Source organism: Cnephaeus nilssonii (genome assembly GCF_951640355.1).
Source record: "Cnephaeus nilssonii genome assembly, chromosome: 14".
Classification (NCBI taxonomy): Eukaryota; Metazoa; Chordata; class Mammalia; order Chiroptera; family Vespertilionidae; genus Cnephaeus; species Cnephaeus nilssonii.
The window spans coordinates 51,371,406-51,398,329 of record NC_137085.1 but is presented as its reverse complement, the minus strand read 5'-3'; the positions used below and the strand labels follow the sequence as shown (position 1 = coordinate 51,398,329).

The 26,924-nt window shown below is 38.3% G+C and overlaps 1 protein-coding gene across 1 annotated transcript in view; it reads left to right on the top strand.

The window, feature by feature from the left end:
* Nucleotides 1–26,924, top strand: part of PTPRD (protein tyrosine phosphatase receptor type D) — a 496,562-nt gene that overhangs the window by 405,493 nt on the left and 64,145 nt on the right. The window contains exon 24 of the mRNA XM_079789612.1: nt 13,086–13,209. Within this exon, the coding sequence (XP_079645738.1) occupies nt 13,086–13,209 (124 nt within the window). The remainder of the gene's footprint in view (nt 1–13,085; nt 13,210–26,924) is intronic.

Sequence of the window (26,924 nt, the reverse complement as noted above, 5' to 3'; positions counted from 1 at the left end):
ATTTAATCTGTTGTCCACAATTTTGCAATAAAGAATTGAATTTTGTGATGGTGACTTTAGAGTTATGACTTACATATATGAACTAGAGTGTAGTAGTTAAGAGCTGACTCCCAAAGTCAGAAAAGTCTGCATTCATATTTCAGTTTCACTACTTTGTGGACTTTGGGGGTGGCTTACAGAAAGCGTCTTAAGTTTTGAAAAGTAGTAAAATGTTCACAAACTGAAAAATTAAAGAATACAGATAACAAACCCTTGAAGTATTTGAAATAATTATTGTTAAAAGTTAAACGGGTTTATTTAAAATTTTGTGAGTTTATTTGAGGCAGTGCTCTCCTATAACAAGAGCCAGGGGAAAGATTTTGTAGAGAAAATATGGAAGCAAAGAAATTATTTAATTGGCTCTAACTTAAGGCTGTTTAGGACTGGTTGTCCTTAGGGTTTGGATTTTGTAATCTGGAGTATTTACATTTATAGGCTTAGGTTTTGGTTTCTTATGAGCCACCATAGCATTAGGGACACCTCAGTCTAATGGCTTCATTGCTTAATTAACATGATCAATACTGTCATCCCAAAGATAAGTGCTGGCAGCATTGATATATATAACATTCTGGGAGATTTTATATATATATATATATATATATATATATATATATACACACACACACACACACACACACACACACACACATATATACACACACACACACATATATATACACATATATATTTATATATATATATGTTTATATATATGTTTGTTTATATATACTCACATTTATAATACATGTATATACATGTATTATGATTATATATACACATGCAGTATGTGGGTATATATGTATATATTTTAACTGCTTTATAATTTTTTTACTTAAAAGAAAATATGAGCCCAGCCAGTGTGGCTCAGTGGTTGAGTTCAACCTATAAACTAGGAGGTCACAGTACAATTCCAGTAAGGGCACATGAGGCAGCCAGCCGATCAATGATTCTCTCCAATCATTGATGTTTTTTTCTCTCTCTCCCTCTCCCTTCCTCTCTGAAATCAATAAAAATATACATTTTTTTTAAAAAAAGTAAATATGGTCCTAGCTGGTTGGCTAAGTGGTTAGAATGTCAGCCTGCAGAGCGTTGCAGGCTTGATCTCCAGCCCAGATCATGCAAGAGGCAACCAATGGGTATGTCTCCCTCACATTGATGTTTCTCTCTCTCTTCCTCCCTTCCACTCTCCCTAAAAATCAATAGGAAAAAAATATATATCCTTGGGTGAGGATAAAAAAAAAAAAAGAATGTAGACATCTTTATGTCTGTGATACATAGCAGTTTTCATAGCTTTATACATTTTTCCTACTATAAGTCCTTTCACCATTCCTCTCTTGTATGAAAGGCTATTTCCTAATTTTTTACTGTTGTAAATGAATCTGCAGTGACTCTCCTCTACACTTGTCCAGGAGAAAAACATGGTTTTTATTTTCATAGAATTTAGACAGAGTTGAGTGCCTGAGCACATGTCTGAAGTCTTAACGCTCGGGAGGTGATGAGTCGGTGACCAGTTTAGTTTGAGCAAGGTGCCCAGGGGGATGCATCTCAGTCAGATGGGGAAGGCAAGGTGACCCCAAGACAGGCCTCCACCCGTGAAAGAACCTTGATATTTTCTGAAGACATGTATGATGAAGAACATATTTGAAGACATGTGTGATGGTTGAATTGTGTAATACTCAAGCAGTAGGATAAGTCAGCGGTTCCATTTCCAGAGCAACTGAAAAAGAAAGAAATTGTAGCATAATCATACCTAATTTTTAATAATAGCTTTTAAATGTTATAAAATATTAGACAAAACATTTTAAAAATCATTTTTGTAGCATGAATAAAGAATAAAATTATTTTTATAGAAATGATTCATATATAAAATCAGTTCTTTGAACTTATTCTTTTCCTTCACAATTGAACATACATAATCCATATGTAGCCCTACAGTTCTCCCATCCTCTACCATGAAGAAGGAGAACAATTATAATCTGAGCAGGCTACATTGGTGGTTTAGCAGTGTGCAGGGGAAAGGTGTGTCCCCATCACGTTCTGTCCTCTTCCTCTTTCTCTCCTCTGTGCAGCTCCATAGAAAAGTTGAACAAGGTGAAGCATTGGGTCAGGCCAGCCACCTTCTCTCATTTTGGCTTTAATGTTCCACTCCTACCTGAGCTGACTTCATAAGTAGCATCCAGTGTCCTTCTGCAGAAATTGCTCTCTTTACTTTTCCCCACCTACCTGTCCAGGCGATAGAGTATGTCAGTGAACTCGGTATTTAACAGAACCTGCCATCTGTCCATCTCTCTTTCCACGTAGACCTACTTACCGGGCTGTGAACTCTTCAGACGTGAGTCGGGTAGTCATTACAAGTGCCGAATCTAAAGCTGGAAAGGCTGGCTTCAAACCCCAGCTCTGCCACTTCCCAGCGGTGTGACCTTGAGCAAGTGATTTCTTTTGTGTCTCAGTGTTCTGTGTAAAATAAGAGTGGTAACACTTGAACATCCGTTTTACTGTTGTGAGGGTAAAATGAGTTGAGGCATGTAAACAGCTGAGAACAGTGGCGTGTGGAAGCATCCAGTCAGGAGTTTTTTGGTATTTGTTTTTGTTTTTTTTTTCAGAGATGCCGTGATTTCTCTAAGTTGGTTTAGATTGTCTAGCTCCTGACCCTCTCTGCTCCCCCAGCCCTCCACCCCGCACCCTGGTCTCTTATTCAGCTCTGAAATCTGCACTGGTGCTGGATGATTTTCAGCACCCTGTGACCCCCAAACACTGCCCAGGAAAGCCTCTTGTGCATAACCCTAATACATCTCAGTGGTGCCAAAGGGTTTCCCTTCTCAGGAATCAGGTTTTAACCAAGTGTGAGCCAGGGAGCCACTTTGTTTATTTACAAGGGTTTTACATACCTCTGGGCTGGTCTAATGTGTGTTTAGTTTATAGTCACATCTTCAAAGGGGAAACTTATTAAACTATTTCTAAGGTTGTGAGGTAAATGTCGTTGTTGCCATATGGCCCGCCTATAATGCATTTCAGACATTCTATAAATACATTTTAAAATCAACTCGATGCTAAACACTTAGTGTACAACATCAGAAAAATTACAGCCCTGTAGTGATAAGCTCAGGTGATTCCATTTTTTTTCCAAAGGGCTAATTTATAAAATTACCACCTGGCCAGTGTTGCTCAGTAGTTGAGCATCAACCTATGAACCAGGAGGTCAAGGTTTGATTCCTGGTCAGGGCACATGCCTGGTTGCAGGCTTAATCCCCAGTGTAAGAGGCCGCCCATCAGTAATTCTCTCTCATCACTGATGTTTCTATCTCTCCCTTTCCCTTCCTCTCTGAAATCAATTAAAATATATACTGGTAATGATATATATAATTACCAATGTACTGATATTTTGTAATATATTGTACCTAGAATAGTCTTTAATTTTATATTATAAAACCAGTATATATTTTAACAGCAAATTAATATTTTAGTTTAGAAAGAAATTAAACTTTAAAATTTTGTATTGTTTTAGTTTGTTTTAACCTTTCTAGTTTGTCACATGAATAAGAGAAGAAAATACACAATTTAGATTGTAAATGGTCTGTCTCTGCATAATTAGAAGCCTAGATTCAGTACAGCCTACTGTTACCTACTGAAGGAATGATGATATTAACAGCAAGGGGTTCTTAATGTAAATACTGTGCCCAAAATATATATGGGAACTCCTGTGTTTCAACTAGATAGTTGCACTGAATACAAATGGGGATGGAAGGGAGTGAGAGAGTTTTTTTAAGGGATTATGTGGGATTTTCCATGATCTATCACAGACTTGGAGGAGGCGTCACGTATTCTAATTTCATTTCAGATGTATAATTCTTATTTATTCTGAACCAGGAAAAGGATATGAAAGGCTTTGACTAAACATGAACAGAAATGCATTCAGACATATTTCAATTTGGGAAATGTACCTGTTTTTCCTCTTAGATCTGAAAATAAATACAGGAGAAGAAGAAACAAAGATCTAACAAAAAAACTTTTTATTAAACGGCAAAGCAAGGCAGTGCTGAAAGCCTTAAAATATACCTGTCTATAGGATGCAAAGTAAAATAAGAGGGGGAAAATACAGTGTTTAAAATTAGGTTAGAAATTTCCACATCTAATAATGAAGAATTAATGTTATCAGCTAAATCTCAACTTTAAACATTCAAAAGCCAAGAGGATGATTTATCTTCCCTATTTCCCTTATTCTGTTGTTTATAAAATGCTGTTGTAATATGCATCACACAATAATTATGAAACCAATCCATTCATTCATTCAATTGATTTTTCTTTTGAATTTACTTTTCCATGTGATTTCTGGATGATCAGATCTCCAGTATCAAATGAAATGGAAACAGTGAGAATTAGATGTGGCTGCCTGTGGGGTTTGATTTTTGTTTTTGTGTTTTGGGTTTTGTTGTTGTTGTTGTTGTTGTAGTTATCTCTGCCAATTTGGAACCTGATGGACATATTGTCATATAGCATGTAGAAGGGCAGAAATTGATTTTTTTTTTGGGAGGGGGCCTAAATCAACTGGACAGTTGCCCTAATTTTATGCTTCAATGATAATGAAGATACAGTTAGGATCAGGGAGAAAGCAGACATTTGCTGGCTGCCAAGATTGTCTTAAATCAAGATATTCTTACTCAAGTCAGTGGGTAGAGTCAGGAGGAAGCAAAATATCTCCCAGTCTTTTAGCAGTAACAATGTATATGGTGTTTTAATCATATTACTTTTCTTAGTATGATTGGGTCGGTACAAATGTGTCAACATTTGCAAAGAGTGATGAGGAATTAATGCATTCATCTTGTGAATTTGTTGACAAAAACTAGTGCCCTGTTATTCATGTGAAAGAAAAGATGCCATTGTGTGAAATGCTGCACATCCATTTCATCTAATATTTTTATTTGTTACCTACACATAATTCTTTTAATAAATACTGAAATTACTTTCCACCAATTCAGTCAACATTTTCTCTTCAGTCAGAGCAGTTTAATACATTTCTAATAACATTTTTTTGACCCAAACTGTCTGGAAAAATTATGATTCCTTTTGCTTTTCCAAATAACATCAGAAATCCTCGTGTGTGAATTATATTTGTAAAATGATTCTCCACAAAGCTCTAGTGTTTAATAATGTCCACTATAATTCTATCTGTCCATTTCTTATGCACTTTAATTTGATGGAGGAGATGAATAGCTAAAACTAAAACATTAGGATTAAGAGGTATCATTGTCATCATTCCTCTAGAACCACTGCCTTCGGGAATTGGGAATGTCTGTTCCGCCTTTAGTAGCATCCGCGAAAATGTTGGAGCATGTTAAAGAGAGTTTGGGGGAAAAAAAATCTGGACTTTTAAACCTTCAGATCTTAAAATTCCACCTTCTTTTTTGAACTCTTATTTGAAAGGAACTCTGAGACATACTCTTTTCCTCAATCACACATAATAAAGCAGTGAAAGGCTTATCTGCGTTCTAGAGATCAGGTAGTATTGTCCTACTGAGTTGAAAAGAATCCAGTGTTTGTTGTTGGATTGTTATAGTTTTTCATCATCTTGAATCCATAGTAAGTTAGAATAAGTTCAACGTACTTCCAGGAGTAAATGGTATCCTCAGAGAAATAAGCTAACTCATTCTTAGTGCTGAGATATGATTTAGGATAAAACGTTTATCAAAGCATTGCTGGAAATACCTCATATTTCACTATGAAATTCATGCTTCACTATGAATATAGTTTCTCCTATTTAGTTCTCTATATATCAATTCTAATTATGTACATAAATAACTTACTGCTTTAGGTAATTTTCTATGAGTATTTATTACATAATATTTTATGATCATAATTTCAAATCAAACCATTAGACAACAAGTAAAGTTGGTGCAGTCTTATCATTTGTAAATTGTACCATCTACCTACTATCCATCGTAGAGAATGGCCATATCCACTTATTAGTTAACACTGAGAATCTTGAAAAGTATTTAAATCCTTCAGATTCTAATGGTGACCTGCTCAGATATGTTTTTATAAGGAAAGATTTAGGAGGTGCTGATGACAGGTTGGATAAAGGGAGATTAGAGAAAATGAGGGCACAATCCTGACACTGGAATGGCGTTAATAGGAAAAAGAAGCACAGAGCAAACAGGCCCAAGACAGACTTGCCAAAGCTAATCAGGGGCTATGACCGCCAGACTTTGCTCATCACCATACTTTCCATTTTTTAAAGCATCATCGGACTCAACTGAACTCATGCTCTTCTCTTTGAAGAAAGTACTCATTATGTCAATTGCAGGCTTCTGCTAATTGTGCAAAATATAGCCCTTCCCAGCTATGCAAACGTGGGTCTTTTTCAAATGGGTACATATTAATTTACCATTTTCAAACTGGGAGAAAGAATATAAACGAATGAGAATGAAAAAAAAATAAAAGGCTTCATTACAGAAGTACACACTCAATGGCAGATTGCTCTTCTAAACCTCAGAAAGCATTTTGGAATATTTGGGGACAGGGGGAAACCACTCTTAGGACAAAATGAGCCTGCTGCTGGGGAACAATGTGGAAAAATAGTGTTTCTCTGGAGGATAAGGTCATTGAAAGTTCAGTTCCCTGTAAAAGGGATGGTTAGTCTGACCCATAGTTTGGCTAGTCAAGTAGCTGGTCTATTCCTCCTATGTAATTACACTTCTGTTAGTTGTTTTAAAACACACACAGAAACAGGATGTATCTTTTTTGTGGTTTCTCTTTGATGAGTTTCTAAAGGGAATATTTTGAGGTTTTTCTCCTGATGGGGTGAAGGAAAGTAGAATACAGAGCAACTGGTATTGTGTGATGTTTTATACATGTGAATTACATATTTTTTTCTGGGCAGAGAATTCAGAATCTTGCAGAACCATATTTAAAGGACTTTGCTTTAAGAGGATGACTTGAGCTTTATCAAAAACTAGAGGCCCGGTGCACAAAATTTGTGCACTCTGGGGCAGGGGGTCCCTTAGCCCGGCCTGCACCCTCTCGCCATCCGGGACTCCTCACGGGATGTCTGCCTGCCGGCTTAGGCCCGATCCCTGAGAAGCTGGGCTTGCTGCTCCTTAGCACTGCCTCGAAGGCGGGAGAGGCTCCCGCCACCACTGCTGCACTCGCCAGCCGTGAACCCGGCTTCTGGCTGGGCGGTGCTCCCCCTGTGGGAGCACACTGACCACCAGGGGGCAGCTCCTGCGTTGAATGTCTGTCCCCTGGTGGTCAGTGCGTGTCATAGCGACCAGTTGTCCTGCCATAAAGGTTGCTGGGCTTTTATATATATATATATATATATATATATATATATATATATATATATATATATATATATATATAGATGGTCACTCTTACATCAGGATGTAATTTTACTCAATGACTATAAGTTGATGTGCAAATTTATGAACATTTTCTTGTTTTGAGTTTATAGAGATGTTTGATCCCAGCCTTCCTTGCATTGTTTCCAGAGAACTATCGAAAGGCATGTGTGAAACACTTAAGGAACCTTCTCCAATTTGGCTAGAGATGAAGCACAGATGGCAGTTAGGCCCTCAGACTTGGGGAACACAATGCCAGGTCCTCAAACCTGGCTTTCTCCACCTATCGGCTTTTGACCATGAGAGAGTGATGGTCATACCCCACACTGGGGATCGAGCCTGAAACCTAATCTACAGAATTTTTATAATAACTACTTCTAGGGTTTTTGTAAGATAAAATGAGTTAACTCATGTGAAGCACACACACAAAAAAAAGCCACAGTAAATGTTATATATAAGTGTTAGTTGTTATAATTATTGGATGTAAATGTTTATATTTTTAAATCTTTTTATCGAGAATACAATGAGAGATTACAAAGCCATCAGTTATGTGTAGCTTTTTCCCCACTTACCTATTTGAGGACAAACTTCTAGTTGATTAAAAAATAAAACACCCAAAAACATGAACTAGACCTTGTGAATCATCACCTTAAAGACTACTTAAATACAGAGTATTTGGTTTTAGCAAGTGTCAACTTGAGGTTTTCCCTTTTAAGTAACAGAGAGGTTTTCTTTCTATTTGGTATGTTTTTTCCTCTGTAAGGCAAACCTATTGCTATTACGGTGAAGATTATTGTTAACATTAGAATGATTCAGTCAACAGCTATGGGAGGAGGGGAGGGTGTGTGTGTGTGTGTGTCTTGTGCCAAGTGGTCAAGTGTGCAGATAGGGAAGTGATATTACTTGGTTGGGCATCTTGGTAAAGTTTTAGATGCTACATAGTGTTCATGCAGTACCTACCTTTCAAGGGCCTTGTCGATTGACTGGAAAAACAAAGGTAAATCTTCGGAATAGCATTCCTGTTTATAAATTCTGTAATAATGTCATATACAAATTTCATATAGTATTTTTTTAAAAGGTCATTAATCAACTTCTGGTTGAAAAAATGTCCAGTGTGCTTTATTCCCAACTCGTAAAATTCCCCTCAGTGGAGGCTAACAAAGACCTGGCCAAGATTCCTGCTCTAGAACTTGGGGTTAAGTGCTAGGAAGGAGGGAATAACCAGCCAAAAGTTGTTTGGATAAATAGAGCCAGAAGGATGAGCAGAGGTACCTGAGAATCAAGCTCAGGGAAACCCAATACCAACAGCAAGAAGAAGTTGACTCCATTAGGAACAAGGGGACTTATTTCAAAATTTTTAATAATTGGGGTAGCCTCATTCTATTATAAATTTATAATAGAAAGATATCTACACTTAAAAAAGAGCAACATGCTAATTGACCACACCTTCACGACGCCCACCAGCCAATCAGGAGTGAGGATGCAAATTAACATAACAAAGATGATGGGTTAATTTGCATACACAGGTGCTGATCGGCCGGGGGTGAGCGTTCCACAGCACCCCAGCCACTCCGGGCCTCTGGGCAGCGTGGGAAGGCAGAAATTCAGCTCTGGGCCAGAGCGGAAAGGCGGCTCCGGCTAGAGCGAAGGCGGTACCAGCAGCCAGGGGAAAGAAGGCCCATTCTTGCACGAATCTTTGTGCATCGGGCACTAGTCTAGACATAATGGGTCAGTCAAAAATACAACGTTGAAGTGGAAGTCAGCTTCTCTGTGACTTCAGACCTGTGTTGATCTTTCTCTATGTTGGTCTTTTTATTTTTCTTTAGGAGGATCTCAGTAAGAAAAGCCAGAAAACAAAGAGGCAAAGCAAACTGTGTCATCACCAGCACTAAGAAAAGCCTAGCAGTGGGTTTTGAGAATTAGGGTCTTATTCATCCATGATATCTTTGCCTCATTAACATGGATAATTGAAATTTGATTTTGCTCAACCAGGATTTTTCCTGAATATACAAGATCTTATACTTTATCTACTAGTAATTCATTTTTCTTTACTGAGTTTACTCAGTACTCTCAGCATTCTGACAAGCTCCAAAATAATGACCTGTGTTGTGTATTGTTAAATGTTCAGTCAGATGGATAGATACAGATGGATGAGTATGTGTTGCACAAAGACAAGTCAGCATTATTTAATCAATGTTTGTTTGATCCGTGTAAAACGAGTATAAATGTAAGCTGCACCCCATCTGTTTTGTCATCCATGTGAAGCCAACCTCATTTTTAAAACTTGATTTCTTATGTAACTGCCCCAGAATGACACAGGATGATCAGTTGGGAGCAAACAGCATTCGGACTAGGAGATAAAGGAGGGTAGTTATGTGTGGGTGTTTCGTATGTGGGGCTTCTCCATTTTGCAGTGACCCTTTCAATAGTTAAGTGGCATCGTGGCTTGGTGTTGACCAGCTATTAGTCATCAGCTGGGCTTTGACATGATGCAGATCTGGGGTTGAAGGTGAATGTATGATTCTAGATGTGTGAGAAAATCACCTTATTACCAAATAGCACAGCGCCTGCCACAGAGAAGGCTTTGAGTAGGATTTATTGAATTAATCTTTCTTTACTTCAATTTCCTTGTCTGCGAAATGGAGAAACAACAGCACCTGCCTCACAATATTTGTGAAAATTAAACAGCCTACTGGATATAGAGCACAATGACCGGGCAGCTATTATTATAATGATCCAGTTACTTACAGGTCCTCTCCTGGGTCGTATTTTAAGCATAAGCATATTAACACATGTGATGTATAACTCCTGTTTCCATTACCAGTTTTTAAACGGTTAACCTAAGATGAAAAAGCCAAAATTTGAGGTAACAAGCATTGATTTGGGATCAAAGAATTACAATTTGGGGGACCATAGTTTCTGAGGCAGAAACTCAGATAGTGTCCTGATTACAGAGGGAAGGCAAGGGCTTTTTATCAGGAAAGGAAAGGAGCAATTGCATGAAAAGAAGAGAGAATTCCTATTGGTACTAACAAGCTGAGCCACTCTTGACTATACGTGGTTGGTTACTGATTCTGTCTCCAGATAGTCCATAATCATTAGTCCTTGTGATCAGGATGCCTGATTTCCTTTTGACGTTACAAACACTGGTTTGTAAAACAGTTGTGTTAGGACTAGTCCAGAGATTGAGAAAACAGTATGTACAAGGCAGTCCCTCTGGCATTGGCTGCTCTGGCTCTTCTTTACAATGGCTCCACTTGTGCCAACTTTCACACACTCTTCCATGCAGGTATCAAAGCATGCTGATGGCGGAGAATATGTGGCAAGAGTAGAAATGGGCATGACTTGAACAGTGTCTTTGAGTGGGTAGCTGCAGTTTCATTGGTCTAATTAAATTTATGCCACTTTCCATCTGTGAGTGGTCACAGTTTGAGTAACAAGGCCATCAGAGAGAGTGACATCTTCCACCAAAAGACTGTACCTCAGTGAGATTAGGAGCTTCTTGGTATATTTTAGAGAATAATGTGCAAGCAGTTTATGTACTAAGTCATGCTCATCAGTATAATGTCAGTGGTAGTTATAATTTCAGGATCATATATTTAATTACTAAGCCATATGCTAATGAGTGTTAAAATATTAAAGTGAGAGTACTGTACAATGCAGTTTCCATAATCTGTTCTCTAGCTCCCATGTTATATGGAGGAATTACTCCATGATTTCTCTTGATGAACTTTTCTCAACATTTATTCATCAGTTCAATTCATTTTTTAAAAAATCATTTGTCAAACCATGTGTTGAGCCATCTTTGTAGATGCAAATATAAGTGAAAATGTATAGGTAGGACTGTGGCTGAGAACTTCAGAATGTAGGTAGTAGGTCACCCAGAGCCAGTGGGAGTTCTTAAACAGGGACCTAACCTGCCTGGAGTTTTGCTTAAGAAAGACCACTTTGCTTTGAAGAATGGGTTGGAGTGAGAGATTACAGGAGATATTCTAATTAGACATCAGATGCTGAAGGACAGAATATGGGGACTGAATTGAGAAATGTTTAAATCTGGTCTTGGTCGCTGAATGGAGCTGTGTGAGAGTTCAAGGTTGACTTGAAGGCGTCCACCCAGACGAATGCTCTGCTCCCTTTAGCTTCTGAAATACTTGGAGAGTACATTCTGTGGAGAAATGATGAGTTTCCTTGGAAGAACCAACTAGAAAGACCCCTAATTACACTATTCTTTAGACTCTAAGGCATGGATAATTATTTTGCTGCATACTGTTTAATGATCGACTAGTTTATATATAGATTAGCATAGGCTAAGAAAGGAAAAGGGGGTTAAATACTCCGTAAATTAGAGGCTGCAATCTGTACTGCTGAGAATATTAGCATGTTTAGAGGCTATTCGTGACTGTTAATAGGCTTGACTTTTTACACTAGTGAGTTGTATCATCATGCTGAACTCTGTCCCTTTAATACAAAATGTATGCATCTTTAATATCGTAACAGCCATTGGATATGTTTTAGTTTCAAATTCTACATATACACATAAAAGAACGGAAAATATCCAGCATCAAAAATTACTGCTAAAAAGTCTATCAACATAACATACTATATTTACTTTTTAAAAATTTCACCTGTATATAAAATTAATTTAGCATTGTTTCTGAAAACGTGATTTTGATCATTTAAAATCATGTTTATGCAATTACTAAACTTGTGTTTCCATATGCCATGAAATTATAAGTATTAATAAAGTGTCAATATCTTATGATAAAAGAAAATATGTTTTGATTTCCATAATATTGCAGGAAAATAAAAAGTCTCCCAAGATGTTATAATCAAAGCCTGGATTCATTCTCAAAGCCATTGTTTCACTTTACATATGAAAAGTTACATATTGTATTATATCTGCAATATTTATTTTAATTTTGAATAAGTGGTTAAACTAAGGCATTAAGGAAATGCACTAAAAATCAGAACAAATAATTTAAAGAATAAAATGAAGTAAATGATGTAAACATGATAACACATAGTGAACAATAGGAAACAATTTAAATAGAAAAGCAGTTAGGTCCTATCTGCATTGGGTTACAAATTAATGTTCTAAAATGATTAATTTAACTAACCTGCCTTCTTTACTGTTACTCTTAACTGTTAGAATTGTACAGATTGCCTTGTGATATTGGCCATGATGTGTTGCAGAGAAATAGACAACATTTTAAGTTGCCGTCAAGATGTAAGCCTGTAGGTGAAGAGAGTACAGTAACGCGGTGCCCAGGGAAGCCAGTGAAAAACCACTCAATTTAAAAATTGAGATTAGGTCCAGATAGGAAAGAATAGGGCAGAGCAAACAAGATAAAATAATGCTCACAGAACTGGAAGGCATATTGAACCAAGGTAACTTGTAAGCTACAGCAGCAGAGAGAAAAAAATGGAAAAGTAAAATAATAATAATAAAACCTGCCTTTCCAATATTAACAGAACATCTGTATTGATTTTCTTTTTCATCTGAATCAATGTTGGTAACTACACTGTTTTACTCTGATTAATCATTTCATGTGATTCTGGGTATATCGGTGCTCAGCTTCACAGCGAGGGCCATCTTGAGGAAGCGTGGCTTCAGAGTTTTCTTTTCAAAATCGCGTTACTTGTGATAAATGCCTATAATCCACTGATACTCAGTATTGATTTTGGGTGTGTGCTGTTTTTCTTTTAAAGTCAATTGATCCTGGCCAGCAGTTCACATGGGAACATTCAAACTTGGAGGTAAACAAACCAAAGAATAGATATGCAAACGTAATCGCCTATGATCATTCCCGGGTTCTCCTATCAGCAATAGAAGGTAAGGAAATACTGACCTTATGTACACCTTTATTTTCATGGGTTTAAGGATGTGCATGAAAATATAGCTTTAACTAGGCATTGAGCCATCTATAAAAATAGTTATTTAAGATTTAGCCAATGCTGGTACTCAATTTTTCTTTCTCATAGAAATATACCTACCGTATACATACACACACACACACACACACACACACACACACACATACACACATACACCCACACTAGCCCACCATCCTATAACATAAGAGCATCCCTCATGACCTCTTTGCCTCTACCCTACATGAAAGACTCGATTATGTAGTTGATGTTCATAAGGGAAGCAATTTTGGGTTGCCCATTTACTGAGGGTTACTGATGGTTAGGAATAAAACAGTGATTGTTAGAAGATGCCCAGAAACTGTTACTTAAATATGGGCAAGTGAGTAGTTTGTTTGTAAATAAATGTGTATAGCCACTAGGGACAGTCTAAAGGTTTGGGGTTGGTGATGTGGTAATACAAAGTAAGCACCTTGGAGATGCCTGGTACATCTGATTTGTAGACTGCTTGATAATCTCTCTCACAATCGTGGTACCTTTCAGAGGGAATGATTGCTCCTGAAAGATGAGAATTACTCTTCAAATATGCTTAGCTTCTTTTAAGGATTCATGAGGGAAATATTTTCCATCCATCCCTTTCCAATACGAAAACCCTCTCGCGTGGTCTTTCAAAAGCAATTAGAAGCTCACGTTCAGCACTCCGCATTGTGTGAGTCCTTCCGCCGGTGGTGGCACATTGGGCTGCTGTCCTCAGAAAATAGTTCCCAGTCCCTTAAATCCGTCCTTGTCTTAGCAGCTGACCGGACCCGCCAAGTGCCCTGTACCACGTGCATCCTCACTGGCACCCAGAAGAGCATTGTAGGCTTTTCATACTTGAAAGTTTTCTGCTCACCCTCTTCCACATTTTTATAAAACATTAAATAACACCAGCTTCAGGCCCAGTCCTTTTGAGAACCTTAGAGTTCAGACATTTCCATCGATGGTATTCAAGTATCTTTCCCTTTTTTCTGCTTCCGAAAGCTGTGATGACCACCCTTTATCTCATAACTTGGAACAAGTCCTACCTGCCTCCTTCGTACCCGGAGCTAATCTGAAAGTGAGACTCTGATTAATAGCTGTCCCAGTAATCACCAAGGCAACCATTCCATTTATTTCCCGTTTGGGGGGAACAAGGACGATCCTTCAGCATTTCAGCAAGCCCCTACCTACAGCCCCTTTCCTCAGAATGGTGTTATGTGGCACGGACATATTTCATAAACTTCTCAAAGTTTTGTTTTTGATGTTGGAAAAATGTTATAACACCTTTCTGAGGCAACTGAAGATACTAGGTGTTCAAGAGTTAGCCTTTTTCTGTGCTGAAGAAAATTGATCAGGTGTATCAAAGTTTCACCAATGCTACTCTAAGCAGAGTAGTGTCAAACAGGTAATTGCTTCTCTCAAATCCTGTTTAGCAACTGTAATTGGGGTGATTCGCATATAGATTTTCTACTTTATCTCTATATTTTTCCCATTTTAAAATGTAAAAAAGAGTAGCAATTTTTTGTCTCAAGTCTCTTAAATGATCGCCATAGTAAATGAGAAACTAAACCAAGGCACAAAGAGAGAAACCTTTTTTTTTTTTTCATTCTGAAGCAAGATAAGTTATAGAAATAAAATAAGTGGGTGTAAATTGAGAATGCATTTGGCTTGGTCTTGGCTGAAGAACCTGTCAGTCTGCCCTTGCTATTTGGTAGCATTGTTTTCACTCAGAATTAGGTCAGTCGATACTGCCACATCCCTGTACTTTTGCCCACTTTGTCATTGTTTTCCTTAGCCTGTTATTTTCTACATCTAAACAGTGGTGCATGTAAAAAAACAACAACACAGGACTACTCCTCCACATGCCTTTTTAATGACAGTTGGAAACTATGTACAATTCATTCCTGTGATATTTTTGCAATATAAAAGCCAAAACACTGGAATCAAACTTAGACCTGCCTTTTTATAGCTCTGTGCCACCAATACACCCTAAATCTAGAGCTGACCTAGAAACCAAAAATCTTTCCATTTTAACTCTTATGCAAAAGGCTAGAAGCATTTAATTGAAGTGTATGGGCTACACAGAGAGCTTTCATCCAGATTACAAGCATGAAAAGCATTTTATCTTAGACCAAGTCCCATATTTAAGGGGCCAAGCCATCATCCTATTTCTTAAGCACAAGAGACTGGTACCTGGAACCACAGAACCACTGGCTGAGGCTCTACTGTAAAGGGAGCTTGGAGAGCACAAAGCCACACTTTTCAAGTGTGTGAAAATGTTAAGTGACTTCATGCACAATGTATAAAATATAACATGTCTGTTTTGAGCTCCCGTGGCGATAATGGCAATAACTTAAAGATGCTGGTGAAGGTTTTATTTTATGCATTCTTGTTGTTCTCTCAGAGGTCCTGGTCACTGTCTTCACATTACTTTGCAGAGTTATTTGACAGACATTAAAGAAAAGAGTGGACGTTGCCATAGTGATCTGCATTGCCTTTATCTTTGCTTAATAGTACTAAACATTACACAACTGTCATTGAAACACAACTGTCATTGAAAGATGGCAGGGGAAATTTTTTTAAAAATCAGGAATTCTATGTGGGCACCAATGTGCTTACTGAACTCCTTGAAAATAGTGACACTTTTTGACATGGTTCCAAATTATGCTAGCTTTATTTATGCTGGGGAAAATGCAGAATAAATTCAAGAGAGTCCAAATTACAAAATGCTTACAATTGTTGAGTTTTAGGTTAAGCAATACGGGAACACAATTGAATTTTTTGACCAATCCAGTTACCATTGGAGTCCCCTCCATAAGTAAGCAATTTTTAAGAGAAAATAGTAATTCCTGAAGAAGAGAGGTAAACAGATTTAATTTAATGATTTAAGATAAGTGTGACAAATAGAGACTAAATGGAAACTATAGTAATATGTATATGTGCACAAGATAATGTGTAACCACATGCCTAATCTTATAGAGCCCAAAGTATTCCAGCAAGTAGACAGTAGAAAACGGAAGCTCAGAGGGAAAATTGGTGCTGAGTTGCACAGTGTATGAGTAATATAGCCCAAATCAGAATCGAACTCTTCTGAGCCCTTGACCCCAGCTTCCTCAGCCACATCACTCACGATGCTTTCCTACTGACATAGGTTGTGACTGTGATTAAGTAACTTAGCATGGATCCAAACGCCCAGCCTTAACTTCTGGCCTAAAAATCCATTTGATCATTGGGCATTAACCTATGGATGGCACAAATATTACACTCTAATATTTCATTTCCTACTTCATGGCATAACTAATCTAAGACAGTGACACAATGTGGGGGACCACCTGTGATTCAAATGCATCAGGCCTACAATTGCAAAAGGTTACGTGTATCTATCCCTAGCTCATCCCAGGGGTGATCTACTGCCCTCAAATATCTTTTTATGTATCTTCAACTTCTTATAAACCAAGGAATATCAATTAGTGACACATTACTTACCGTAATGCCTCCTAAATAGCAAAAATTCAATCTGATTATTACACTCCTAGATAAAAGGGGTTTTGGCTTTTCCTTCTAATATACAATTTACGGCTGCTTGTTCTATATTTCTGTTAGTAGAATTCTAATTAACATTTCAATTTAAAAGCCATATTGACATGGAATTTTTTGAATTGTTGGCCATGTCTAAATATAAAGCAAAACTTAAAATGCTACTTTTTAATTCAACAACAAAGACAAAAGTTATAGATATGATCATCTGGGTACCTCCTAAGTGTCAGGTACCATGCCATAGATTCTATATACTTTATACAAAAGCATGTATAGATTGTATCCGTAGTGTTTAGAATAGTCCCAAAAGGTAGCTGTGATCATTCAGTTTTATAGATGAGGAAACTGTTAAACTAAAAACTTAAGTAACTTATCCCTAATTAATAACTAGTAAGTGGCAGAGCCAAAACTCTAATATGTGAGTCATTTGGACCCAAAATGGCTATTCTCTCCAATAGGCCAGTCACACCTATAGCTGCTTTTGAAGTCATAATGGTAGAGCCTATACATGCCATACCAAATTCAAGAACGTTGCCTTTGTGCTGGGAAGACTGTCTAGGAATTTTGAAATACACATTTTGAAACACTTATGGTAGAAATCTTAGAGCTAGAGGCCTTCAATTGTGTTCTTAAACTCTAGTCAAAGTAAATTTTTCCAAAGAATACATACACGACATAAATAGCTTTCAGGTGGGTTTTTGTTTAATATCACTTTTTAAGTTATATTAGGAAGATGATTGAATAAGAAGGCAGAAGACTGAAAACTAAATCTCAGTCTGAGGCAGCTGTGTGGCCTTGGGCATGTCACTTAGTACAATGAACACTGAGCCTTTGGGGGAGCTGGATCCTTTTGAGAATCTAATGAACATTTACTACCCCACTGGAAAACAAAAGGCACCTGCGCACTTTTTACACCAGTTTCATGGAGTTCGTGGACATACAAGCCCTTGGCAGGTCTACTCTGCAATTTAGGAACCCTTGCCCGATTGTCTTTTGTCCTATTTTCTCATAAAATGAGGATATGTAAGACTCTTCTTGCCATTCTTGAAATCCTGAAAGTTGATTCCAAATCCAGAGATCAACAGATAAATAATATGAATAGTAAGATAAATATTAAATCTTGGACTTGAAGAGATTAGTTCTCTCAAGGGAAAACAGACAAACACGTAAGCCAAAGGGTTTACTCCAAATGGAATTACTGTCTGGTGAGGTGTGTCTCTGCTACCAAGCTAGGTTTAAATGGTTTTGTCTGCAAGAGTTAGAAATGACCAAGGGTAAATAAACCACATTATGTCATGGGCGTTCTTTAACACTAGTGCTTGTTAACCTGATAAAAGGAGCTTACAAAAACATGGCTTTGTTTTATGTTTTTTCTCTAGTTTGGGGGATATATATTTAGAGTTTCAAACCCTAAGTCTGTTTCTTTACTTCATCTCTTTAAAGGGCACATTCCTATACGGGCCCATATGCTTCTCAAGAACATCTTTCCTAGGAGCCATCCTAGGCTCCGCGTCCTTGTGAAGAGCTTGTTGGGAGACGTTCCTGTGCCCCCGGTCCCTCCTCTGTGCAATAGGCTTAAAATAGTACCGATCTCCTGGAATTAGTAGGATCTAATGAATGAATGCATGAAAAGCATTTAGAGGAGTGCTTGGCACACAGACAATGCCTGCCTGACAAATATTGGGAACTATTAAAATTATCATTGCTGGTATTATGAATTTTATTGCTACTATCACTAGGTCCTTTTATCCTCAGATGGAATTTCTTTTGTATGTGATCTATGGAAAAATTAATACTATCCAAATGAGAAAGCTGCATATATTTGGAGTGCTCTGTGAAGCAAAAGAAAATATGGGTACTTGATAAATGAAAACCAGACCCCATAATAGCATTACAGATTTCAGCAAGGGGAAGAATGTGTTCTTTTAAATGGAAATCCGAGATATATCATCTGCTGCTTGATTTGCATAATAGGAGCAATTCCAAAAACTCCAACTGTAAATAGTATAGATGATGTTACAACAACTTGATTATTTGTGAGATGGGCAATTTAGCACCTTCAAAGTGAGAAAGTGGCTCCCAGGGAATCGCTGCCCCTTAGATAAATCTAATTTTAAAAAGTGAAGAGAGAAAACCACCGATGTTCGCCTGTTCTGTCGCTTCACCATTTGCCACCACACCGAGCCCTGTGTTTAAGTTGTGTCCTAGCCTCCCTTCTGCAGACTGTTCGGTGCTAAGTGACTGTCGACTCATTTGAAGCAGCTGTCAGCACTCGGTCACATATTCTCCAGTTTCGCAGGGTACCCATGCTCTGCATCCTTTTTTATTTCCAGGCTGTATCTAGTAGCCTGATATTTTTTCAGTAAGTGAAAGCAAAACAACCCAGAAAAATAATGATATTTTAGTGAATACAAATGTTTGATGTTCAAACTCCACATGAAACTCTAACATCAAAGAATTTAAATTATTTTCCCCAATAAAGAATTCTTTTTAACAGCTGTCATGTGCAATTTCCCAAGTCAGCTCACTAAATATGATCCCCTTTTCCCTCTAGAATCTCTTCCTCTCCTTTCTTTTCATCTACCTACCTACCTCGCTACCTATTTTCTGTCTTTCCTGTTAGCCTGTGCACTAGTGAATAGTTCATGGACACCTGTTGTTTATTACTTTTTCCCTTGAAATTCTACTTAAACTAAAATTGACTGGAATATATGCCCCATCTGAGATAAAGGGGAAAAAATTCTTTTCTTTCCCCCTAATTCTCATCCAATTATTGGTTGAGTTTATTTTTCTCATATTGTTCAGAACATCAATCATTGATCCAATACAATTTCTTTAACATTTTTCATTCTTTCCTTTTCAAGTTAATTGTTTACAAGCATGACAAAGTTTAATCCGTTTATTTCAGTGATGTGTTTTTTTTTTAAATAAGTAAAAGCATCTTTCTCTTTGAGGAGCAGTGCACAGACGAATTTTTCTAGCTTAATTAGCTTTCAATAGAAGGAAAGATCCGACTTAGCCTTTGGAAACTGGGAACCATTTCCCAAGGTGCTTACAGCCTGAGTAAAGACTAATTTGAGCAGTTTAGGTCGCACCTCTCTCCTGCATGCAGCCCGGGACTTGGTGTGGGATCTGTATGGCTCTGACCTCAGCCTGTAACTGTTCTGTTTCTTACCTGGGAAAGAGAAAAAGCATTTTAAGAGATGGCTGGTTGTGTTAGCTTTTTTCTTGACTCTTGTTTTCAGGAAGCTAATTGAACAGTAAATCCGAAAGCTCTGTGAGTTTTTTTTTTTTTTTAATCTCCATTTGTCTTTAGTTCAGTTATTAGGATTTTTAAATTTTTTATTGTACAGCCATGCAGACTGCACTAATGAATCTGCACTTCATTACTCTGAGGCTCTAGAGAAACCCACACATTCTGTGGTTGGCGTGACTTTATTGTTAGAATAAAGGCACAGGTTGTACATTGCTAGGAAGTTATAAAATAATTATTTTTGTCCTCTCCATTGATTTTTTTTTTAATATAGAAACTAGAAAAAGGCCTTTCAGATTTGGAATTACTTTCCACCAGGATGTTTAGGAATTAATAGGATTGTTTCATTGCTGTTTATTATATCGATCTTAAGAATAGCTAATACCCAGTAGTATTTGAAAAGTTTCAAATATATATAGACTCAGCTGATTCTCACAGAGGTGTTGGGTAAGGCCATTACAATAATGCTGCTGTGATGTTAGGATATATGTGACATATGAGGAGACTCAGGCTCTGTGAGTTTCCTACATGCAGACAGAGCTCCTGTCATCACACTCCTTGCTGGATCTGACACCTCATCGCTGCATGAAGCCCCGTAATAATTGCAAAAGTCTGATGTGGCTGAAAAGGTATTCTGCGCTGGCCCACGGTCTGCTTTATCTCATGCCAAAAGGCTCCCTAACTACAGAAGAGGTGTGGATAAGTCCCCAGCACTTGTAGCTCAGCTTGGAATGCATTCAAAGACGGTTTAATTGCCACATCCTTCCCTGGGGCCACGGTGGTAACCCAGCCCCTCCGCAGGGCAGAGATATGGGAAAACCATGGAGGGATCATAGGTGGATGCAGGGTTCACACATTCTTTGGACCGTTGACCATTCCCCCACGAATACTCACCAAGATGAGCTGCAGTGCCCACCGAGCAAGGCACGCTTCTAGAAACCTTGCCCCGGGTCCTATAGAAACAGAGGGTGATGTGCCAAACGGGGGTTCCATCGGGGATGTCGTGGCAGATGATGCACTGTGCCTCGGTGAGAAGCATTTGTTTTCTCGGGCAAAGAAAGTCCTTCATTTTGCTCTTCCTCCTACAGCCATGGGTGGCCGCCACGCGGCCAGGGAAGGGGAACGAAAACCTGTAGTCTTGGAATTAAATAAATGTATTCGTAGTAATTTTTATGAGGTTTCATTTTTCCATTCTCTCTCCTCTAGTTTGCTGCTGTCAGAAAAGTAAGCTTTTTTTTTTTTTTTTCTGCATTGTGAATTGTAAAAATTTCAATCTAGGCCTTGACCAACAATTCACTGTTGTTCGGTGGGGTTTTGTTTGTTTGTTTATGGTTTGTGCAATGAAGTAGAGAAGGGGACATTATTTACTGAATAAAAGGTAGCTTTTAATACTTTTTTTAATTTAATGGAACCCATATTAAAAGAATCAGGGAACTCGGGTGGGGGAAAAAGGTAGCCTTTGTGCTCTATTTGAACGTGAGTACTTCTGTCTTACAACAGGGAATAAACTAGTGTATCAAAACCAATTTATGTTTGATGCAAACTTCACTAAGGATTTGTAGACGTGAAAGAAAATAACTGTGGCTGGGGTTTGATGCCACGCTGAGCTGGAGTAAAGTCAGCCACTCAACTGAAGGCTCCTCGCCAGCTCTGCAGAGCAAGCCCTTAACCAGCGTTGTTTTCTTCAAATGTGGATGTGACACCCTGGGAACTTACCTGTTGTCTTTGTCAGTTAGCCTGTGGTCCCTTGGTTCTGTTACACATTGTTTTGCTTAAAGATGCAGATCCTCTGGAAGACAATGGGTGAGGACTTACAGTGCTGTAGCAACGCGGCCCCTAGGGGGAGCCATGGATGGGACTCTCCCTTTCCTCTAGTGCTGCCTTCTTCTCACCTCGGGAGAGCTCTTTCCCTGAACAGACCACCTACTAGCCTAGTCCCACCACCTCCTCTTGTTTTTTAATTTGTTTGGTTTTGTAGCCCACCAGATTCTAATCAAAATTGGAAGTATCAGTCACACGCGTGCACACACATACATACATACATACATACATACATACATACATACACACATCTCATCTCAGCACATCAGAGGTAGAAGCAATAGAAATCAACTTGAAAGAGAATGTTCCTACCTAATCTGAGAGACACAAAGCCTCTATTCATCTTAAAATAACTTCACAGAGATTTCCAAATCCAAGAAGGTTAAGAATACCACAAGGAGACATCTTATTTTTAGAACTCAAAAGGACTTGAGGGAACCAATTTGTGCAACATGCCTTGTTTAGCAGGTGAGCAATCAATGGTCTGGACAAGTTGAACAACTGCCCAAATGGCAAAGAGCAAACTGCCAGTGGCCCAGGCAGGAGTCCCGTTTCCTGGTCAAGTTCTCTAATGTGTTAGCAAGCGCTTAGAGTCCCAAGGCGTCAAAAGGCACATAGGACTTTCCTACAGCGACAAGTAATACAAAAGTAGGTGCATTCTCCTTATGATTACCTAATTTCACTTCTATAAAATAATTCATGTACTATTTTTAGTCTTGCTTTTCCAGTTAACATCGGGGCATAAGGCCTTACTATAAAACATATAACTTTAAGTACTCCGCAATAAGAGAAATCTTTTCTTAAAAATGTTACCTACTGACTTGAAAAATCAAATGCAAAGCAAGTTTTTTTTTTGGTGTTTTGCTTGTTTGTTTGTTTTTAGCAGATCCACTTGGTTCAATTGGTCCTCCTCAAATAAATACAAAAAAAAAAACACACACCTTATTTTAACCCAGTCATGACAAAACAACTCATGTAGTATATTCTTTAACATTGCCAAATGTTTTCAAGGCCTTAAAGCCTTTTTTGGTAATTATTCATCACAAATATTCTGTTGAGCAGAGTAGCTTCATGTTACCGAGGCCTCCTCCCCTTCGGTTGCTATTCAAACACATGGAGGAACAAGGTCAGGGAGTTCTGTCCCGTTCTTCCCACGCTTAGATGAAGAAGAGTGAGCCCCTTGCCTTTTGAACTCTTGATAACATTTTCAAAGTTTCGCAAGCAATTAAAAGAAGAGTGGGTCTCAAAGTCCATGCCCAGGCTATTTTTTCCACAGAGAGCTATTACCAGCAATCCCCAGCAAATAAAGGGGGAGGCTTTAACTGGCCTAATTCTGCTGGAATAGCTGTTTGCTGTGGCTTGTTATGCATCGAGAGTACAGAAGCCCAACTCTACTAATCTTTCACCTCATCACGACCTTTGTTAGTCTTAGAGACTTGAGTTTTACAGCTGCAAGTTTAGTTTATCTGAAACACAAAGACCCAATATAAAACATGTAAGGAATATTTTAAAGCACCACAAGATAGAATAGTCCATTAACCGATGAAATACTTGTAACACAGGAATGGGGTATACTGGTGTAATATGAATCCAAGATCTAGCCTCCACTTTCTCACTTACAAGATGAGAATGATAAGCATTGCAGGTGTTGGAACTATTTACATGACTATTAATTGGAGAGTACACCTAAAACAATACGTGGAAACTTATTAAATTTATAAATATAATAAGCCTGTGGATTCCTAGGAAAGATAAACTTTTAGACCTAAGTTATTCTTGAGCAATATTAATACTGACTCTAAGAGACAGTAACAGTCCTAAGATTCTTCCAAAAAGACAAGCAGCATTATTATAGTATTGAACAGAGGTCTCCTTCACTCCAAGAAATAAAATTAATCAGCTAATTTATAATAATTTGGTATTCTTTCAGTACTCTGTTATAATTTAGGTTTCTATCTATCATAGCCCCGGAGGAATTCAATTAACTTTCACACACTTCTCTTAGATTAGAAGTGCACTCTTATTAGTGTTGCATTAGCAGATGCAAATCATTGTCCAGATAAGGCAGGGGATTGAAAATTAAATAAACAAATGTGCATTACTTGCAGAAGATCACCCCAAAATGATGAAAGCACTTTGTAGATCCAGCCCCCCGGCAGAAACCTCACAATCAGTAGCTACTGAAGAAGAGTTCCATGGCTCCCACTTGGAAAGCCAGTATGTGAAGCTCCCTTCCCCCTGCCCCCCAACAGGCCCGGGTTGGTTGAAAACTTTTTCAGAATATGGTGCATTGAAAACTAAGGCCTCACCAACTTAAAACCACGCGGCATGGTAACTTTATTTTTTTAAAATATATTTTATTGATTTTTTACAGAGAGGAAGAGAGAGGGATAGAGAGTTAGAAACATCGATGAGAGAGAAACATCAATCAGCTGCCTCTTGCACACCCCCTACTGGGGATGTGCCCGCAACCAAGGTACATGCCCTTGCCCGGAATCGAACCTGGGACCCTTGAGTCCGCAGGCCGAGGCTCTATCCACTAAGCCAAACCGGTTTCGGCTGCATGGTAACTTTAGCTTCCAATCTAGGGTTAATATTTTTAGAAGGCAAGCCACCGCCCTTTCTAAAATCCTTTTTCATTCATCTTTCCACAAGGCTTGTTAGGTTGGGTTTTATGGATGTAGGCCACAGTAGATCTGAGAGCTTGTAGAGAACAAACCCCTCCCTCACTTCTCCACGTTGCAAAGGACATGGAGAGAGAACTTACAGGAAATGTCATTTTGCCCACGTGGCTTAAGGGGTCTTCAGGAGGATGCTTTCATTTCAGGTGCATCCTCCTCAGAGACAAGGGTCCAAACGGAAGAGGAGCCGCCGCATTCTTTCCGGATGCAAACATTCGCCTAATAATCACCTCTACCAAGTGTTGAAATTTTAGTTTTCATTCTCTCCTTTTCAAAATATCAAGTCCCAAATTCATAAAGCATTTGGTGATACAGTGTTGATCCCAGGTGCCTCGCAGTTTTCAGGCAGAGGTTTTGTATTTTTATTTCTGGGAAGTGCCATCGTTATGCAGTAGCAACCCATTCACCCTAAAAATTAATAATAACTTATTATTCAAACTTGAGCAGTAGGTCTAAAAACGGTTTATTACCTCATAACTCCATGTTGGACAGGCTCGGTTCCCTTGCTTTAGATCTGAGTCTCATGTCCATCACCCCCCTGTCCTCAGAACCGTCGTTCAAACTCGTCTGTGATCCTTGCTGAAGGGGACATGGCAGTGTCCAGTTGTTGTGTTTTCTGAGTCATTAACCCGGATTTCTTCATACTGAATTTTGGAAAAAAGTTTTGTGTAATGTTTGTAGCTGAGAGAGGGCCATAGCCAAACACCTTTTTATGAGTTTGTAAATGTTACTAACTGCTAAATTAACATTTTGAAAGTGGGCTTTTCCTGGTTTCTAGAATACATTTATTGTTGCCTCAGAAACAAATATGGTGGACATGTAAATGTGTTACCTCCCAGTAGCTGTAACCTGAGGACTCTATTTAAACTGTCCTTTGAATCTACGATAATTTCATGTCAGGGAGGAATAGGATCTTTATCAACAATAGACTGCCAGAATCCCAACTGTTTCTTGAGTGGCTGTAATAGATGAATAATGTTACAACCAACTGAGCAAAAGCCTTTTTGCTCAAAAGGCTTTTCACTGACGCCGGTGGTATTCTACATCCATGTGTTCATCTCGAAGCTCAGTAGTTTCCATCTGACTTTCATTACTTTTCTTGGGAGGATCAGTTTTACAACTGGAGTTAGAAAATCACTCAAAGTAATTGAGAGTGGCAATCAGTGAAATATAATAATTTTAGCTTGGGAACAGCATATGTTTCATTATAAAGAAAATATTTTTTCCACAAACCCAAGACCCATGTGTTCCCAGAGCAAAAAAAGGAACCATGTACACGTTCTAATACTGCCTCCCATATCACGTGATATCCCTGTAAAGTGCTCTTCCCCCTCCAGGAATAGGAAACTTGTTACCTCCCAAGGAAATCTATTCCCTTTTTTATCCTATTTATAATCCTTTATTATATTGGAGATAAACTCCCCATCTCTGCAGTTATATCTTCAGAATTGAAAAACATGGATTTCAGCAGAGTAAACCTGAACTTCTCTTAAGATACCCATGGGCAGATCTTACCCCAGCCCTTACCTTTTCCTTTGCCAAGTTGTATTATATATTCCTTTCTTATATGGAATAGATTTCATCATCTTAATCACTCTGGCCACTCTCCCTGGAAGAAGCGCAAACTTGCCTCTATTTCTCTTAAAGGCATTATTCTGAGGGAAAATTAGACTTTCGATCGGAATATCTGCATTAAATTATAGCTCTGCTACTTATTAAATGTTGGAACTGGAGAAAATTATTTACTCTTTTTGTCACTAGGAATAGCACAGTTGAATAAAAGAGACATGATCTAGAGGTCAAAATGGGCAATAAACAAGTCAACAAATATGTAATTACAGTTCGTAATATATAATGTACAGAATTGCCAAGGGAGTCCTGAGGTCCCAAGGTGCAAAGGGCAGGCCTTCTGAGATGGAGGTGAACATTTTACAATGGGAAGGAGACATAGTATGTTCCAGGATGTGGGATGGCACTACAGTAGGAGAGCATTGTTTTCTCAAATGAAGCAGAGAGTTTAGAAGCGTAGAAGCTGAAGGGAACGAGATTAGTCTGGAGAAGGGCAGAGCTCTGTAGCCATTGTTGAACATGTGAATTTTATTTGAAATGTACAGGGAAGTCATGGTTGGGTTTGCGGAAGAGATTATGTCGTCTGAATTATGCTTTTAAAAATCACTCTCATGCTAGATGGAGAACAGACTGCAAAGGATAAAAGTAGAAGTGGGACAACCAATTAGGAGGCAACTGTCATAATCCAAAGAGAGGTTCATGTGATACAACAACCCCATGAGGTTTAAACGAGAAGCAATACTCTGCAGAGGTTAGGACAAAGTCACAGCAGCCTGCCTATCTATAATTAAACCAGAC